The sequence below is a fragment of the Opisthocomus hoazin genome, chromosome W (assembly GCF_030867145.1).
Source record: "Opisthocomus hoazin isolate bOpiHoa1 chromosome W, bOpiHoa1.hap1, whole genome shotgun sequence".
In the NCBI taxonomy this organism is placed as follows: Eukaryota; Metazoa; Chordata; class Aves; order Opisthocomiformes; family Opisthocomidae; genus Opisthocomus; species Opisthocomus hoazin.
In genome coordinates this window covers 49,519,779-49,539,859 of record NC_134453.1, presented here as the reverse complement: position 1 = coordinate 49,539,859, position 20,081 = coordinate 49,519,779, and the positions used below count along the sequence as shown (strand labels likewise).

General features: G+C 49.3%; 1 protein-coding gene across 8 annotated transcripts in view; it reads left to right on the top strand.

Moving 5' to 3' along the window:
- Nucleotides 1-20,081, top strand: part of LOC142365621 (zinc finger protein 462-like) — a 153,086-nt gene that overhangs the window by 85,558 nt on the left and 47,447 nt on the right. For 7 of the 8 annotated variants that reach the window (XM_075446583.1, XM_075446581.1, XM_075446582.1 and 4 more), the window contains exon 6: nt 8,645-8,763. The exons of the other annotated variant lie outside the window; for it this stretch is intronic. In XM_075446583.1, coding sequence (XP_075302698.1) covers nt 8,645-8,763 — 119 coding nt within the window. The remainder of the gene's footprint in view (nt 1-8,644; nt 8,764-20,081) is intronic. 8 annotated transcript variants of the gene reach the window in all.

The window sequence follows — 20,081 nt, the reverse complement described above, 5'->3', positions numbered from 1 at the left end:
GCGGGTCTTGAATATCTCCAGAGAAGGAGACTCCACAACCTCCCTGGGCAGCCTGTTCCAGTGCTCCGTCACCCTCAGAGGGAAGAAGTTCTTCCTCATGTTCAGACGGAACTTCCTGTGCCTCAGTTTGTGCCCATTGCCCCTTGTCCTGTCACTGGGCACCACTGAAAAGAGCTTGGCCCCATCCTCTTGACACCGACCCTTCAGATATTTGTAAGCATATATTAGGTCCCCTCTCAGCCTTCTCTTCTTCAGGCTGAACAAGCCTAGCTCCCTCAGCCTCTCCTCGTAGGTGAGATGCTCCAGTCCCCTCACCATCCTCGTAGCCCTCCGCTGGACTCTCTCCAGTAGCTCCTCATCTTTCTTGAATTGGGGAGCCCAGAACTGGACAGAGTACTCCAGATGAGGCCTCACTAGGGCAGTGTAGAGGGGGAGGAGAACCTCCCTCGACCTGCTGGCCACACTCTTCTTAATGCACCCCAGGATCCCATTAGCTTTCTTGGCAGAAATATAGAACAGAACAGAACGGAACAGAACAGAATAGAATAGAATAGAACGGAATAGAATAGAATAGAATAGAATAGAATAGAATAGAATAGAATAGAATAGAATAGAATAGAATAGAATAGAATAGAATAGAATAGAATAGTTCAGTTGGAAGGGTCCTACAACGATCATCTGGTCCAACTGCCTGACCAATTCAGGGCTGACCAAAAGTGAAAGCATATTATTAAGGTTATTGTCCATATGCCTTTTAAACTCTGACAGGCATGGGGGATCAACCACGTCTCTAGGAAGCCTGTTTCAGGTTTGACCACCCTCTTGGTAGAGAAATGTTTCCTAATGTCAAGTCTGAACCTCCTCTGGTGCAACTTTGAACCATTCCCATATGTCCTATTACTGGATCCCAGGGAGAAGAGATCAGCACCTCCCTCTCCACATCCCCTCCTCAGGAAGCTGTAGAGAGCAGTGAGGTCGCCACTCAGCCTCCTTTTCTCCAAACTAGACAAACCCAGAGTCCTCAGCAGCTCCTCATAGGACATTCCTTCCAGCCCTGTCACCAGCTTTGCTGCCCTCCTCTGGATGCATTCAAGTACGTTCAGTTCCTTCTTAAATTGTGGGGCTCAGAACTGCACACAGTACTCAAGGTGAGGCCTCACCAACACTAAATACAGTGGGATCATCCACTTTTTTGCCCGGCTGGTTATGCTGTGTTTAATGCACCCCGGGATGTGGTTTTCCCTCTTGGCTGCCAGGGCACACTGCTGATTGAGCAGATCCCTTTCTGCAGGGCTACTCTCCAGCCACTCCTCACCCAATTTATACTTGTGTCCAGCATTACTTTGTCCTAGGTGCAGAATCTAGCATTTGGACTTCTTAAATTTCATGCTACTGATTATTGTCCAATGCTCCAATCTATCCAGATCCCTCTAGAAGGCCTCTCGTCCCTTGAGAGAGTCAACAGCACCTCCCAGTCTAGTATCATCAGCAAACTTGCTAAGGGTGTATTCAATTCCTGCATCCAGATTGTTGATAAATATATTGAACAGAACTGGCTCTATAACTGAGTCCCAGGAATGTCGCTGGGGATTGGTTGCCAGCCAGATGTAGCCCCATTCACTACAACCCGTTGAACCCTGTCCTTCAGCCAGTTCTTCACCCAGTGCCCCATGAACCCGCTCATCCGACAGTTGGACTTGTGCACAAGGATGCTGTGAGGGACAGTATCAAAAGCCTTACTAAAATCCAGAAAAACTGCATCCACCATCTTCCACTAGGTGTGTGACCTTATCATAGGAGGAGATCAAATTAGTTAGACAGGACTTTCCCTTTGTGAACCCATGTTGACTGTGCCTGATGATTGCATTATTCTTTAAATGTCTTTTAGTAGAACCCAGTATGTTCTTCTCCATAATTTTTCCAGGTACTGAGGTTAGACTAACAGGTCTGTAGTTCCCTGGGTCTTTCCTCATCCCCTTTTTGTAAATTGGAATAACATTGGCTAGCTTCCAGTCAGCAGGAACCTCCCCAGACTCCTCAGACCTTTGGTAGATGATTGAAAGGTGTCCTGCCATAACATCCACTACCTTCTTCAGTACTCTGGGATGAATCTCATCAGGCCCCATGGACTTTATGAACATACAACTGATACAACTGATCTCTCACAATTTCAGTGTTCGCAAATGAAAAGTCACTGCTCCCGCACTCGTGGTTCTCCGACTCACAGGAACTAGGCCGCCCAAGGTCTATCAGTATTGTTAAAGACTGAGGCAAAAACAGCATTGAACACCTCCACTTTTTCTTCATTCCTTTTAGTCAGGTGACCATCTTCCACAAGTATTGGTCCAATGTTTTCCTTGGATGACCTCTTGATACAGAATCATAGAATCATAGAATGCTTTGGGTTGGAAGGGACCTTTAGAGGTCACCTAGACCAACTTCCCCTGCAGTGAGCAGGGACATCTTCAACTAGACCAGGTTGCTCAGAGCCCCATCCAACCTGGCCTTGAATGCTTCTAGGGATGGGGCCTCCACTACCTCTCTGGGCAACCTGTTCAGGGTTTCACCACCCTCACTGTAAAAAATTTCTTCCTTATATCCAGTCTAAATCTACCCTCCCTTAGTTTAAAACCATTACTCCTTGTCCTGTCACAACAGGCCTTGCTAAAAAGATTGTTCCCATATTTCTTATAAGCCCCCTTTAAGTACTGAAAGGCCGCAATAAGGTCTCCATAGAGCCTTCTCTTCTCCAGGCTGAACAACCCCACTCCCTCAGCCTGTCCTCATAGGAGAGGTGTTCCAGCCCTCGAATCATTTTTGTGGCCCTTCTCTGGACCTGCTCCAACAGGTCCATGTCCTTCTTGTGATGAGGGCTCCAGAGCTGGACTTGGGACTCCAGGTGAGGTCTCACCAGAGCAGAGTAGAGGGGCAGAATCACCTCTCTCGACCTGCTGGCCACACTTCTCTTGAAGCAGCCCAGGATACGGTTGGCCCTCTGGGCTGCGAGTGCACATTGGTGGCTCATGTCCAGCTTTTCATCCACCAGTACCCCCAAACCCCCAAGTCCTTCTTGGCAGGGCTGCTCTCAAGCCCTTCATCCCCCAGCCTGTATTGATACTGGGGGTTGCCCTGACCCATGTGCAGGACCTTGCACTTTACCTTGTTGAACCTCATGAGGTTCACACAGGCCCACCTCTCCAGTTTGTCCAGGTCCCTCTGGATGGCATCCCGTCCTTCTGGTGTGTCAACTGCTCCACTCAGCTTGGTGTCATCTGTAAATTTGCTGAGGGTGCACTCAATCCCGCTGTTTGTGTCATTGATGAAAATGTTAAGCAGCACCGGTCCCAATATTGTCGCGTTAAAAGGGAGTAAGGGAGTCTGATAAGCGGCGAAAGGAGAGCCCTCCCATTGAGTCATGAGGTTCAGAGCAGACCCCCTTGCATTCTAAACTCTCTCTCAGAGGAGAGTCTAGGTGCAGCTGGATCTACTTCTAGTCCCAGACTTGGTCAACAGTTTATGTCTAAAGGGTTAAGTGTGTAGCCACTTCTCAGATGCAACTTGCCTGTCAGAGCCCTTCCAAGGACTTTCACTGAAATAGTTTCGCAAAGTTGAAACAATAGGTAATTTATTCAAGCAGCAGGTATCACAGATTCAGGATTGCCGTTGATAAACGCACTGTCTACAAAAGTTGAGCTCAAAGTAATAGTTTAGCGCTTTAGTTAACAATGTGTTCCTGGGGATACGTCTGACAAAGTCAGAGGCGCGACTCTTACCAAAAAGGCGTCCCTTCTTTGGGGGGGGAAGACAGGTTCAGGCCTGTCGACCCGTCTGTCAGGTAGAGTTCTTGCTTGGCTCCTCCTCCCAAAGAGAGTTTTCAAGTGCCAATTTTTATATGTTTGGAAATCTTTTTGCGAGGTGGGACTAAGTCAATTATTGTGTATTGATTGGCTCTTGGCATGGAATGTCGTGTCGTCAGAAGTGGGACTCAGCAGTTTGACATGTCTTCGGAGCGGGCATCTTGGTATGTGCTTCCGGGGGCCATCTGTTCTTTATCCGAAGCAATCTCTGGCTGCGCAGCCTCCGCGGCACCTCACAGATCACTTGGTTTACAGTGATGGGCTATCCCCCCTTACTTCTGTCTGATAAGATAAGCGCAAGTCAATTGCTCCATTTGTTAACTCTTCAGATCTTGACGCCTCAGTCCGAGTATGTCTTTCGTCTTACATTTGACAAGTCCAGCAACGCCATCGATTACATAATATAGACACCTGAAGGACACCACTTGTCACTGATCTCCATCTGGACATTGAGCTGTTGGCCACTACCCTCTGGCTGCGACCATCCAACCAATTCCAAAACTTCCACCGACCAGTCCACACATCAAATCCACATTTCTCCAATTTAGAGAGAAGGATGTTGTGAGGGACTGTGTCGAAGGCTTTACCGAAGTCCAGGTAGATCACATCCATAGCTCTTCCCTTGTCCACTGATGCAGTCACTCCATCATAGAAGGCCACTAGGTTGGTCAGGCAGGACTTGCCCTTGGTGAAGCCATGCTGCCTGTCTCAAATCACCTCCCTGTCCTCCATGTGCATAGCTTCTAGGAGGATCTGTTCCATGATCTTCCCAGGCACAGAGGTGAGGCTGACAGGTTGGTAGTTCCCAGAGTCCTCCTTCCTACCCTTTTTAAAAATGGGCACAATGTTTCCCTTCTTCCAGTCCCCGGGGACTTCACCTGACTGCCATGACTTTTCAGATATGATGGAGAGTGGCTTGGCAACTCCATCAGCCAATTCCCTCAGGAGTCTGGGATGCATCTCATCAGGTCCCATACACTTATGTATGTTCAGGTTCCTCAGGTGATCTTCTCTTACAGTGGGAGGGGCTTTGTCCCCATCTTGTGGTCCCCATCTTGCGGTCCATCGACTCTGGAGGGCTGAGGAGAGAGGTTGCCAGTGAAGACTGAGGCAAAAAGTTGTTGAGTACCTCAGCCTTCTCCTCATCTGTTGATACTAGGTCGTCATTCTTGTTCCTTGCTGGGTGGGGGGTACGCTTTCTTTAACCTTTCTTTTCTGCTTGTAATACCTGTAGAAGCCCTTCTTGTTATTCTTTGCGTCCCTTGCCTAGTTCAGCTCCAGCCGCGCCTTGGCCCTCCTGACCCCATTCCTACACAGCTGGGCAGCGTCCCTATACTCTTCCCAGGATTAAGTACATATTAATGCACTTAGAAAAGCCTTTCTTGTTGTCTGACACAACAGTGGCCAGTTCCAATTCTACTTGATCTTTGGCCTTTCGTGTCTTCTCCCTGCATTTGCGGACCACGGCTCTGCAATCTTCCTGCAAAGCCTGACCTCGCTTCCAGAGATCATACCATTTCTTTTTCCTCTTGAGCTCCACGAGGAGTCCCCTGTTCAGCCAAGCTGGTATTCTGCCCTGCTTGCTTGACTTGCAACGCAATAGAATTGTCTGCTTCTGTGCTTCTAAAAGGTGGATCTTTCTTACAAACTGACCAGCACTCATGGACTCCTAAGCCCTCAAAAGCAGATTCCCAGGGTACTCTGCTAAGTACCTCCCTGAATAGCTTAAAGTTTCCTCTCTTGAAATCCAGGGTAGCAACTCTGTTGACCTTTTTTCTTATTACACTGAAAGTTTTAAACTCAACGATTTTGTGATCTCTGTGGCCAAGACAGCCACCTCCTATCACATCTCCCACGAGTCCTTCTCTATTCACAAATAGCAAGTCTAGGAGGGCACCTTTCCTAGTTGGCTCACTTGGTACTTGTGACAAGAAGTTACCTTCCACAAACTTCAGGAATTTCCCCAACTTGCTCATCACAGCAGTGTGATATTCCCAGTCAATGTCTGAGAAGTTGAAATCTCCCATAAGGACCAGGGCTACTGATACAGAGATTTCTTCTAATTGCCTGTAGAATCAGTGCTTAAATCCTGGCTGGGCCATCAGTAGTAGACACCCACCACATCATCTCCTTTGTCCTAATCCTAACCCAGAGGCTCTCAACCACATCATCCCTAAGTGTAAGGTCTGTACAGTCAAACCTCTCCCTTAAATATAGTGCAACACCTCCACCTCGCCTGCCCTTCCTATCCCTCTTGCAACAGCCTGTAGCCCTCCATCCCAGCATGCCGGTCATGGAACTCATTCCGCCAAGTCTCACTAATATCAATTACATTGGTCTGGGAACAGACCAATGCTTCCAGTTCATCCTGTTTGTTTCTCATACTGCGTGCGTTGGTGTACAAGCATTTCAGATGTGCTCCTAAACCCTCCCTGCTCCCTGGATCAACGTAAATGTTCCCACTAGCATTGCCACCCTCAGGTGATGCCATGCCAATCCTTGGCTTACCTTCAGCTCTCCTGATGGTATCTCCTTCTCCCATCAATTTTAGTTTAAAGCCCTCTGCCAGCTTATGAGCAAAGCAGCATTTCCCCCATTAGGACAGGTGGATCCTGTCAGGCCCCAGCATACTTTGTGTCTCGCAGACTCTTCCATGGTTATAAAAACCAAAGTTCTGGTGGAGGCACCAGTCCTGGAGGTATTGATGTTTTGGGTATGTCTGTTTCTTCCATTGACTCCCCATTACTGGGACGATCGAGGAAAACACTACCTGTGCTCCTGAATCTTTTAGCATTCTTCCCAGGGCCCTGAAATCTCTTTTGATTGACCTTGACCTTCTTGTTGTGATGTCATTAGTACCCATGTGAAAGAGTATGAGTAGTGAGTAATAGTTTGAAGGCTGTACTAAGCTCATCAGTTGTCTGGTAACATCCCTGATTCAGGCCCCAGGAAGGCAGCAAACTTCCCTGAAAAGAGGATCCAGTCTGCAAATGGGTGCCTCCATTCTGCTCAGGAGAGAGTCACTGATGACCATAACTTGTCATTATTTCTTCTCGGCACCGGTCTTAGTGCAGGTCTTGATGTGAGGGGTTGGTTGATCTGGCCTTGATGAGAGTACTTGCACAGATTCCTCCTCTTCTGTCTCATCATGTCCTTCATCTACCATACCCAGAGCCTCATACCTATTCTGTAAAAGTAGCTGAGGGTAAGGAGGGGTTCCTCTTACAGCAGCATGCAGTAACTTGCTTGTAATATGGAAAGCTGCATCCTTCCTCAGGAACTCTTTGAGTACAAGCTTTTGATGTGCCAGTCAGTGATGGACTTGAGATATGCATTGTATACATCTTTGGTAATCTGTTTTAGTTTTATATCAGCTCATTTTCTATCATCTATTTAAAATGTGGGGTTTTTGTAATGAAATACTGACCACAAATGTTCAGCCTCTCTTATTTAGGAGACATACTGGTACTCCAGAGAAATGGGGAAAAAATTATCTTACCACAAGCTCCCTGTCAGATTTATGATAATATTATGTTACTATGAAGTAGCCCTGAAATTAAATATGTGGTCTGGTTTTTTGTTTTGCTATCATTAGATCCTTGAATACAGAGACTTTGGTGTTAGCACTGGTAAACAGGAATTTTCTTGGCTCAGGCTCTGTCAGTGTGAGATTAAAGATCCTGTGAGACCCTCTGCAGTGTGAGGGGCTGGAGTAGACTCTGTTTGATCTAGATCTTAATATTCAGCAGAAAAAACCACGACAATTAAATCAGTTAATAGGAAATAAAGCTGAAGTATGCCTGGAACTATTAGGATGGTGATTTGGGGGGATGATAAATAAACCAACCCTCTCCAAACTTGTCCATACCTTCTTGTTGTTTCACTGCTGTACATAAACAGGATCAGACTACTCATATCACAAAGCATTAAGGTTCCCAAAGAAGAGTCTGTATTGGAAATGTCTCCATCCTGATCTGAAGCAACGGAGATGGGTGATGAATTCTCCCCCACTTCAATGTCAGGCTTTCTGTTGCTCTGATTTCCCCTGCAGAAAAATAATATCTGGTCTTTTCCACTCCTTCTGTTGTTGAGCTTCATGCAGGATCACCCAGTCCATTACATCTGAAACTGCCACCTTTTACTCCTAAAAGTCATTGACTGTAGAGAGCTTGCTGGTACCTTCCCCCCAGAGTAGGCTGTCTAATCTTCTTTTGCTGCTGTAACCAAATGAAGGTTTCTTTGGCATAGCTAGAAAAATATTTTTCTTTCCTTAGGAGGAGAAAAGGGGGCATATTTTCACAAGAACACTTCACAGAAAAACCCTGTACTAACATATTTATTGTTCTGTTTGGGGTTTTTCTTGTTTGTTTTGGGGTTTTTTTCCTTAAATAGCCTTTGTCCTATAAGTGACTCTCTTGTTAGTCTGGATCAGGTGTAATTTAATTGATATTAATTTTGTCCTATTGAGTTTGTGGCTTGCGTTCTGTGTGATGAAATTGATCACAGTTCTCTTTCTTCCTCAGATCACACAGAATGTTAGGGGTTGGAAGGGACCTCTGTGGGTCATATAGTACAACCCGCCTGCCGAAGCAGGGTCACCTAGAGCAGATTGGGTTCTGCCTTGTTCTGTAAGCAGACCTGTTGGATATAAAGAACCAGCATGAGAAGGATAGCTGAGCCTGGCCTGCTCTTATTAAAAATTTATTTTTGTTTTTGGCTTGCATCTGAAGGAATAGCTAAAATTATTTACTATTTTGTTTCCTTTTTTTTGTCTGTCTTTTGATCAGTCTGGATCGCCATATGCAGGCTCATCATGGACACCATAAGCCATTTCGTTGCAAGCTCTGTCCATTCAAGTCCTCTTACAATAGCCGCTTGAAAACCCATATACTCAAAGCTCATGCTGGTAAGTCAATCAGTTCCTTTCTTGCACTCTCCCTTGACCTCTCTCGATCTCTTTCTCTTGCTGTCAGGCACACATACTTTCTCTTGTGTGCTCCCTCTTGCTCACACAGTCATGCTCATTCTCTCTCTCCCTTGTGGGCAGTCACACGTGCTCTCCGCACTCTCTTGAGTGGTCACAAGCTCTTCTTGTGCGGTTGTGCACTCTCCCTCTCTCACATGTGGTCACGTGCTCCCTCTCACTTTTGTGTGTCCCCTCTCAATCAACCTTGTACGTGGTTGCACTTGCTCTCTTGCTTTCCCTCTCTCCCTCACATGCAGTCATGCTCGCTCTCCCTCTCTACCCAGGTTGTGATCTCCCTCTCTCACATTTGGTCATATGTGGTCTCTGTCTGTCATGTGTTATCCTTCTCGCTTGCTTCCTTGCTCACTTTCTTATGATTGTGCTTGCTCTCCCTCTTCATGTGCGGCTGTGCTCTCATGAGCTGCTTCTTGCTTGCTTCATCTCACTCTCACAGTCATGTGCTCCCTGTTGCTCAGCCTTGTGCATAGTCGTGCTCCCACTCCCTCTCTAGATTGTGCATGCTGTTCCTCTCTTGGGTGTGATGGCACATGCTCTCCCTCAATCGGTCACAAATTCTTAATGTCTGTGGCTCCCTCTCTCACAGACGTGTGCTCTCTCTCACAGACCATTGCATGCTCTCCCTCGCACAGAGTCATGTTTGCTTTCCCTCTCTGGGTCATGTTCTTCCTGTATCTCGTGTGTGGCTGTGTATGTTCCTTTCTCTCTGTTGCACTCTCTCCGGGAACATGCTTGTTCTCTCTCTATTGCTCCTTCCTGCACTCCCTTGCGCCTGGTCACCTGCTCTACATTTCTTTCCAAGTCGGGCTAGGTTTCTCTTGCTTGTGGTTTCTTCCTCTCACGTGCTCCCTCTAGCGGTTGTGTTTGCTGTTACTAGCTTTCCCTTCCTCTCTTGATCAAGGTCTTGCGCTCTCTTTCTCAGTCATGCACTCTGTTTCTTGCAGTCACATGCTCTCTATCAGTCACATCTTCTGCCTCTATCTGTCTCTGGCATGGTCATGCACTCTTTTGCTCTTTGGAACACGGTCTCTCAGTCTGTGTTGGTCTTCCTGTTGCTCTCAGTCTGGGACTCTGTTGTGTGTACTGGCTTATTCTGTCTTGTGTGCACTGAGTCGTGCTTTCTGGGTCGTGTTCTCGTGCTTGCCCACTCTGGATCACATGCACTCTTGCTCTTTCTTTGGGTTGTACACTTTTGCATGCACACGCTCTCCCTCTCAGTGACTTGCATCCTCCCCCCCCACCCCCCCCACCCTGGGGCACGTCTGTGTGCATGTGCTCTCTCTCCTTGGGGCATGCACACATGCGTGCTCTCTCCCTGCACTGCATGCTCCTCTCTCGCTGCACTTGCACGCTCTCTCTGGGTCTTGCATTCTCTCTCTGGGTTGTGCTCTCTTGGTAATTCATGCTCTCTCTGGATTGTACATTTGTTCTGTGGGTTGCATGCTCCCACATACTCTCTCTGGGTCTTGTGCTCTCTCTGCCTTGTGTGATCCTCTCTTGATCTGTGTCGCATATGCTCTCTCTGGGGTGTATGCTCTCTGTCTCTTGGTACAGTCTTGGTTGTGCTCTCTTTCTGCATTGTATACTCCTTTGGGCCCTACTCCCTTTGGGCATGCACTTTGTCTCCTGGGGTTGTATGTGGACTCTTGCATGATCTCTCTGGGTTACGTGCTGGTTCTGTGGGCCATGTGAGTTCTCTATGGGATGTGCACATGAACTTGCTTTTAGTTGCACATTCTCACTCTGGGTCATGTGTGCTCTCTCTCTGGTCATGTGCACATACACTTGTACGCTCTTAGTCTAGGCTGCAATCTCTCTCTTGCTCTGGGTTGTGCACGCTCATGCACACTCTGGGTGGCGAGCGCCTACTTGGTCTATCTGGATCATGTGCACGCTCACTCATTTTGTCATGCATGCTTTCCTCAGAGTCACACTCTGGGGCACATGACCTCTTTCGCTCTCAGGGGGGGCAGGCATTCTGTCTTTCTCTGGGTCACATAGAATCATAGAATAGTTTGGGTTGGAAGGGACCTTTAAAGGTCATCTAGTCCAACATCCCCCACCCCCCCCACCCCCCCCGCAACAAGCAGGGACATCTTCAGATAGATCAGGTTGCTCAGAGCCCTGTCCAACCTGACCTTGAATGTTTCCAGGGAGGGGGCATCTACCAACTCTCTAGGCAAACTGTTCCAGTGTTTGTTTCCATTATAAAAAATTTCTTCCTTATATCTAGTCTGGATCTAACCTCTTTTAGATTATTCTTCTTTGCAACCCTTGCCAAGTTCAGCTCCAGCCATGCCTTGGCCTTCCTGACCCCATCCCTACACAACCGGGCAGCGTCCCTATGCTCTTCCCAGGTTACCTGTCCCTGCTTCCACTGCCTGTGAAGTTCCTTCTTGCCCTTTAGTTTGACCAGCAGGTCTTGACTCAGCCATGCTGGTCTCTTGCCTTCCTTTCCTGATTTCTTACACCTGGGGACTGAGAGCTCTTGCGCTCTATGGAAAGTGTCCTTAGAGATCTGACAGCTCTGTCCCTGAGAGCGGTTTCCCAGGAGATCCTATTGACCAATTCCTTTAAGAGCTGGAAATTTGCTTTCCTAAAATTCAGTGTCCTGACTTTACTCTTTGCCTGACCCTTATCAGTCAGGACTGTGAACTCCACCAGTGCATGATCACTGCAGTCCAGGCTGCCTCCAACCTTGACATCACCGTGTTGGTGACCATCAGGTCTAGTATTGCATCCCCTCTGGTAGGGCTGTCTATTACCTGGCTTAAGAAGTTATCCTCAGCGCTCTCCAGGAGTCTCCTGGATTGCTACAGCTCACCGTGCTACTTTTCCAGCAGATGTCGGGGTGGTTGAAGTCCCCCAGCAGGACAAGAGCCTGCGAGCACGATGCCTCCTCTAGCTGGAGGAAGAAGGCTTTGTCAGTAGGCTCCCCTTGATAGGGCGGCCTGTAGTAGACACCAACCACAAGGTTCCCTTTGTTGCCTCTGTCTCTGATTCTTATCCATAAGCTTTGTACCTGCTCGTGGCTGTTCTTCAGGGACAGCTCTTCACACTCTATCCATTTCTTGATGCAGAGAGCAACTCCTCCTTCCTCACCTGTCCCTTCTGAACAGCCTGTAGCCATCGATAGCCGCACTCCAGTCACGGGATTCGCCCCACCAAGTTCCAGTAATGGCAACTAGGTCGTAGCTTTCTAGCAGCATGGTGGCTTCCAGCTCCTCCTGTTTGCTGCCCATGCTGCGTGCATTGGTGTAGAGGCACTTCAGCTCGGCTGTCGGCCATGTCACCTTCTTAGAGGAACACCCCTTAATTCTTTTGAGGTATTTCACCAGTGTTTCCCTGTTGGACCCTATTACCTCAGGAGCCCCTGGCTCATCTCTGTAAGACTTCAAGTGTGCTGTAGTGTACCCAGCACATCTCAGAGCAACCGGCTGATGGTCCTTGCTAGCACCCCATCCCTCTAACCTTGGCGTGTCGTTCCACAGCTCTTCATGGGCAAGCCTGATATTATTCCCCTCCCACTTCGAGTCTAGTTTAGTTTTTTTCAGCCCCTCCCTCACCCTCTGTCTCAGTCTTTATACCTCTCTGTGTCGCACTCCACACCCCCTCCCCTGTCTCTCTTTTGGGGTCACAATCTCTCTCTTTTTCTGGGTCGTGTGACCTGTCTATTTTTCTCCTTGGGTTGACTTTTATGTCTAATTTCTCTCTTTTTTGCTCCCCCATCCCTCTCTCTCTCTCTCAGGGTATATATGTTTATGTCTCCCGGCCACGTTGGGTCATCCTGTCTTTCTCCCTAATTCTTGGCCAGTCTCTCCCTCTCTATCCTCCCCCTCCATCCTTCTTCCATTTCTGGCACTTTCACTCTCTTCCCAGACTGCACTGTCTCTTTCCTTTTCTGGGTTGCACTTGTTCATTCCCTCTGTGAGTTGCCCTCTATGGGTTACTGCCACCTCCTTTGGGTTGTCCTCTTGCTCTCTTTCTCCAGGCCAACCTCTCTCACTTTCTCTGGGCTGCCCTTTCTCTTTCTCTTTCTGGGTCCCCCCCTCCCCCCTCCCATCTGTTGGTCACAGTGTCTCTGGTTTTGGTCAAACTATTTCTCTGCGTCTCTCCCTCCTTCCCTCCCTCCCTCCCTCCCTCCCTCCCGCCAGGAGGTGTGCTGTCTCTTTCTCTGGGTTACGCATTCCCTCTCTCTGGGTTCACATCCCCTCCCATGCCCTCTCTGTCTCTCTGGGTCATGTGTCATTCCCCCCCCCCTTTTTTTTTCCTCCTTACGTCAATCTTTGTCAATCTTTATCTGTATTTCCCTCTTGGTTGACACCACCCTCACCCCCCCCCCCCATCCCCCTTTGGTTCTATCGCTCCCACTCTCACTCCCTCTGGGTCCCTCTCTGTGGGTTACCCTCTCTCTATGGGTTGCCGTACCTCTCCTTTGGGTCATCCTCCTTTGGGTCATCCTCTCGCTCTTTCTCTCTGGGTCAACCTCTTTAGCATGCTCTTTGTGTCTCTCTGTCTCCATCTCTCTTGGATACCCTCCTTCTCTCTCTCTGGGTCTCATTCTGGGTCCACCTGCCTGTCTTTTCTCTCTGGGTTGACCTCTGTCTGTCTTTCTCTCTTGGTTCTCCCCCCCCCCCCCAGAGGAGGCTGACATATCTCTCTCTCCCCCCCTCCCTCACTCTCCCCTTCTCTCCCCCACTCTGTCTCTCTGTGGGTCTCTTGTTTCCTCTCTCTCTCGGTCACCACACCACCACTCTGTATCGTGCACACTCCCCTTTTGTTCACATGTCCCCCTGGTGCTTTCTGCCAGAGACTCCAGGTTGGGCCATTCTCCCCGGCTGCAGTGTAGAGCACGTTTTTAACAGCTTGCCCTGACCGGACTGGACCAAGGGCTACGGCATGAACTATCTCCCGTTTAATTTGTTCAAATGCCTGTCGTTGCTCAGGGCCCCATTCAAAATCATTCTTCTTCCGGGTCACGTGGTACAGAGGACTCACAATCTGGCTGTAATTTGGGATGTGCATCCTCCAAAAACCCACAATGGCTGAGAAGGCCTGTGCTTCCTTTTTGCTGGTTGGTGGAGACATAGCTGCTGTTTTGTTGATGACATCCATTGGGATTTGACGGCGCCCATCCTGCCATTTTATCACCAAAAACTGGATCTCTTGCGCAGGTCCCTTGACTTTACTTTGCTTAATGGCGAAACCGGCTTTCAGAAGGATCTGAACTATTTTCTCCCCTTTCTCAAAAACTTCCTCTGCTGTGTCACCCCATACAATGATGTCATCGATGTACTGCAGATGTTCTGGAGCTTCACCCTTTTCCAGTGCAGTCTGGATTAGTCCATGGCAAATGGTGGGACTGTGTTTCCACCCCTGGGGCAGTCGATTCCAGGTGTACTGGATGCCCCTCCAGGTGAAAGCAAACTGTGGCCTGCACTCTGCTGCCAAAGGGATGGAGAAGAATGCATTAGCGATGTCAGTTGTAGCATACCACTTGGCTGCCTTTGACTCCAGCTGATATTGAAGTTCTAGCATGTCTGGCACAGCAGCACTCAGCGGTGGTGTGACTTCATTCAGGCCACGGTAGTCTATTGTCAGTCTCCACTCTCCAGTAGATTTTCTCACTGGCCATATGGGACTATTAAAGGGTGAGCGAGTTTTGCTGATCACTCCTTGACTCTCCAGCTGGCGGATCAGCTGATGAATGGGGATAAGGGAGTCTCGGTTGGCACGATACTGTTGCCGGTGCACCGTTGTGGTTGCGATTGGCACCTGTTGTTCTTCAACCCTCAGCAACCCCACAATGGAAGGATCCTCCGAGAGACCAGGCAAAATGGACAGCTGTTTAATTCCTTCCGTCTCCACAGCAGCTACGCCAAAAGCCCACCGATACCCCTTTGGGTCCTTGAAATAGCCTCTCCTAAGATAGTCTATCCCAAGGATGCACGGAGCCTCGGGGCCAGTTAGAATGGGGTGCTTCTGCCACTCCTTCCCAGTGAGGCTCACTTCAGCCTCCAGTACACTCAGCTCTTGGGACCCCCCTGTCACTCCCGAAATGCAAATGGACTCTGACCCTTTGAAATCTGATGGCATTCAAGTACACTGTGCACCGGTGTCCACTAGAGCTTTATACTCTTGTGGATCTGACGTGCCAGGCCACCAAATCCACACCGTCCAATAGACACGGTTGTCCCTTTCCTCCACCTGGCTGGAGGCAGGGCCCCTCTAATCCTGGTCAGCGAATTTGCTACTCATTTTCTGTAAAAATGACTTGGAGGTCCCCTCCAGAGGATCGGAATCAAGATCAAACTGTCTACCTGATCTGGAGAGCTGACTGCTGGAAACTGGAGCAGCACTTTTCCTAACAGAATCCCCTTTGGTGACTGTTTTACCTCGCAACTCACACACTTGTGCCTCTGGACTTGAGGTGGGTTTTCCATCCCACTGCCTCATGTTCTCTCCATGGTCATGCAGGTAGAACCACAGGGTGCCCCGTGGTGTGTAGCCTCTGTATTCTCTCTCCTGAGCAGAGGAACGCTTGCCCCTAATAGCTGAGATGCTGGCCCGTACAGGTGGGGAGTAGGACATATTCTTTTCTAGTCGCTTGACCAGTTTCTCCACAGCTGAGACAAGGGAGGAAGAGAGACTTTCCTCATATTGCCGGAGTCTGACAGCCACCTCATCCATTGTTGGTGCCTCTTTACCTTTTCAGTCTACTATTGCCAGTGAGTTGGCATATGAGGATGGTGCGCTCCGCACAAACTTCCTCCACATGGATTGTGAGCACTGGAGTTCATCTGGGTCTGTGGGTACCTGCTCATCGTCTGTGTCACAGTAAACCAGCTCCCGCACAGCTAATTCCCTCAAGTACTGAATACCCCTCTCCATATTGGTCCACTTGCCAGGATAGCATACAAAATCCTCACTGAAGGGGTACCTCTCCCTCACGCCTGAGAGAAGTCTCCTCCAGAGGCTGAGGACTTGTTCCTTTTTCCCAATGGCCTTGTCAATGCCCCCATCCCTGGCCAGGGATCCCAGCTGCTTGGCTTCCTTGCCCTCTAATTCCAAGCTGCTGGCCCCGTTATCCCAGCATCGCAGCAGCCAGGTGACAATGTGCTCGCCAGGGTGGTGGCTGAAATCTTTCCGCATGTCTTGCAGCTCGCTCAGGGACAGGGACCGGGTGATGATCTCTGTCTCTGTCTCCCATGATGACCCTGGCTCATTGTCATCCCTCCCGGAGCGATCTGCTCTCTTTGCATCTTTAGTTTTACAGGGGCGACTGCTACCGGCACAGGTTGGTCATTGGGCTCAGCCACGCTGCCTGCAGCTGGAGCTGGGGTTGGAGCACCTGCTGTGCCTGCTGGGGAAGCCAGGACATCGCCAGTGGCTGCAGCAGCGGTGATGCTGGTCCGGGGGGGCTATGACTGCCTGCTGGGCTGGAGGGGCTGCAGGGCCGGCTCGGGGGGCAGCACCAGTCGCAGTGCCTGCTGCTTCGCTTCCCCCCCTTTCCCCTTTAAGGCACTGGACAGTGTTGAACATGGCTCGGTAGGCGTGGGCCAGACCCTAGCACATGGCAGTGATTTGTGTCTCTCTGGAGTTCCCAGGGTGGCAGCACACTTTTTGCAGATATTTTACTAGTTTGGCCAGATTCTGCACTTGCTCAGGGGTGAATTTCAAAAACACCGGGGGTGCCCACTGCTCTAGACACCTGCCCATGCTGTCCCACACACCCAGCCACTCACAGCTATCCAGCCCCAGGGCAGGTCTCTGCACGATGTTCTTTACTTGTTTAACCCTAAACAAAACCTGCAACCCATTCAGGAGGCAGAACAATAGGAGAGTGCTGGCCTGAGCATCCCACGGGTACTCGAAAGGTACTCGAAATTCTCAAAAGCCAGTAGGACTAGCCTGAGGGAGAGAGGGGGGGCGAAAGAGTGGGGGAAGGTATCCCCTCCGGTTTTCCCCACAGATTGGATTTGACTATTAACAAATTCTAAGACATAGGATCTGAGGTATGGAAATGACCGCAGTGCCGCATGCAAATACAAGCCTAATTTCATGCACAGCGATGTTATCATATCATAAGTTGATATCATACAGTACAGCAAAATCATCATCCTGGTCCTTTTCCCCGAGGTAATGAACAGCATGGCAGCGAACAGATACAGCAAATAAGGATTCAAATGCCACAACCATCTGATCAGAGTCAGCAACATTTTTACTGGCAACTATTTAACTAACACAGTAAATGCGTACAACAACAAAAACAATTAACAAAAATCTAAGAAAGCCATTTTAACACCCGCTGCTCAGCCCTGCCGTTATCCCCGCCCCACGTTGGGCACCAAATTGAATGTTCTGGTTTGGCTGCAGCCGGCAACAAAAAGCGCCACGCGGCCGCCCCTCCCCCCACCGGGGTGCGGAGGAGAATTGAAAGAAACAGGCAGAAACTGGAGGGTTGGGATAAGGGCAGTTTAACAGAACAGCAAACAAAGGGAACAGGAACAACATCGATACAGATAAGGAGAAAACACAACAGAAACCGCACGACCCAGAGAGCCGCCCTCCACGACCACCACCGCAAGCTCCCGAGCTGCGAGTGAGTTCCTGCCACCCCTGCTCCCCCCCACCGGAAACCAGCATGATGGCACATGGTATGGAATACCCTGCTCTGTTTGGCCAGGTGGGGTCAGCCCCCCCCCCCCCCCCCGCCCCTTCCTGGATTCCGGTGAAAATTAACCCTGTCCTGGCTGAACCCAGGACATCCGGGCAGCAATCTTTTTTTCTCTCTCGCTCTGGATCACTTTCTCTCTCTGAGCTACATTTGCTCTCTCATTGGTTCATCCTCACCATCTCTCTCTCTCTCTCTGGGTCAAGCTCTCTTTCCGAGTCATGTGTATTCTCCCTCTCTGGTTCACACTGCCTCTCTCTCTGTGGGTCATGCTCTCCACCCACCGCCCCATCCCCCTTTCTCTATGGGCTATTCTCTGTTGGTCACACACACTCTCTGGGTCACGCCCCGTGCCCCCCCCCCCCCCCCCCCCCATGTTGTCTCAGTCTCTGTGGGTGATGCTCTTGGTCACATTCTCTGTCTCTGGGTCACTTTCCTCTCTGGGTCATGCTCTATGTCTTTCTGGGTCACACACTGTCTCAGACTCTCTCTGTGTCTCTGTCTCTGGGTCACACTTGCTTTATATCTTTCTTTGGGTTGCACTCTATCTGGTTCATGCTATCTCTCTCTCTGGGCCATACTTACATTCTCTCTGGGTCACGCTTGCTCTCTGTCTCTCTTGGTCACACTCACTTTGTCTATGTGATTCTCTCTCTCTTTGCGTCATATGCTTTCTCTGCCTCTTTGGATCACGTGCTCTTTCTTTCTCCCTCTCTGGGTGTCTCTGGCTTGTGCATGCTCTCTTTCTCTGGGTCGCGCATGGTTTCTCTCTGGGTCAGTCACATACTCTTTTATGGTTTCTGTGTCATGCACGCTCTTACGGAGCATGTGCTCTCTATCTGTGTTACAGGTACACTCTGCGTTGGGCTCACGCTATGTCTTGGTCAGATGCTTGCTCACTCTCTGATTTCAAAACACTCTCCCTCTTTGTAACACTCTCTCTTTCTCTGGGTCTCTCTTTTTACTGTTTTGTTTCCAGTAAGTTCTTTAGCAATATATCTTATTGAATAATAACCTTGTGGATCTTTTTCACCAGTCTTCCAGTAATACAGTGTTTCTGTGACTTTCATTTGTTAGAAGTTGGTGGGGTTTTTTTTCTCTCTCTCTCTCGTAGGTATTTTGTTATTTTATTTGTTCTTAGAGATGTGCATCATGCCTATACATTTGTTTAAAGTACCTTGGTGGTTGTAAAAATCCAAGTGTCTTTCACTCAGTCTCCTCATGTCCATTATCTTTTGTGGAGTGGTCAAACTCCATTTATTAGTAAATGCGTTCTTGCATAATAGCTAGAACTGTTAAGGGATGTTAGGAGCAGCTGCCTCCTCCAGAAGTTCCATCCCAGGACTTCCTCCTGCCTGGCCACTGGGACCAGTACCTAGTCCAGCTTGAAGTTTGCTGGTGAATACACAGACACCCCCCACACACACTCAGTTTGGAGAAGCCTGGCACCAGGCACATGGGCTGTGACCCACGGTCCCGCTCCAGCCACTGGCACAGAGCCTCTCACTTGCCTCACTCATACCAGTCCCTCTCAGTAGCTGGTTGATGAGACACACACCGTTCCCACCCCAGTGGCTGGAGGTTAAAGACCCCTCACTCGCACCAGTATATGACATCACAGGCCAGGGGGACCAACACCTCCAGTCTGACTCCAGCTGGCACCAGATTCCACTCACACAGGTTTCACCAGTAGCTGGCACTTGGTCCTTGCAGCACACATATGCACAGGATAGAGTGAGATTGCACAGAGAGATAGTTAAGAAAAGATTTAGTAAGAAGATAGAAAACAGGACAGACTGTGGTGATCTGGCGCAGGGCTCAGTCAGGCAAGCATACTGACTGGCCCCATTTTACATGCGACTGGTCCCTTTTATACCCCTTTCTGTCTACCACCCTTTTTGTTCCTCCCTGCTCCCCCTTCCCCCTGTACAGCACCTCATGAGTTTGTGTAGTTCTATGGATTCCTGCACCCCCTCCTAGTCCAGTATCCAGGATCCCCCTGGTTTGCAATCTTATCAGTTGCAAAGTCCAGGTTGATCTTCCTGGAAATGGAGCCTGTGGTTTATTCACAGAATCATAGAATGGTTTGGGTTGGAAGGGCCCTTAAAGATCATCTAGTTCCAACCTCCCTGCCATGGGCAGGGACACCTTCTACTAGACCAGGTTGCTTAAAGCCCTATCCAACCTGGCCTTGAACACTTCCAGGGAGGGGGCAGCCACAACTTCTCTGGGCAACCTGTTCCAGTGCCTCATCACCCTCATAGTAAAGAATGTCTTCCTTATATCTAATCTGGATCTGCCCTCTTTTAGTTTAAAGCCATTACCCCTTGTCCTATCACTACATACCCTTGTAAAAAGTCCCTCTCCATCTCTCTTGTAGGCCCCCTTCAGGTACTGGAAGGCTGCTCTAAGGTCTCCCCGGAGCCTTCTCTTCTCCAGACTGAACAACCCCAACTCCCTCAGCCTTTCCTCACAGGAGAGGTGTTCCAGCCCTCTGATCATTTTTGTGGCCCTCCTCTCGACCCACTCCAACAGGTCCATGTCTTTCCTGTGCTGAGGGCTCCAG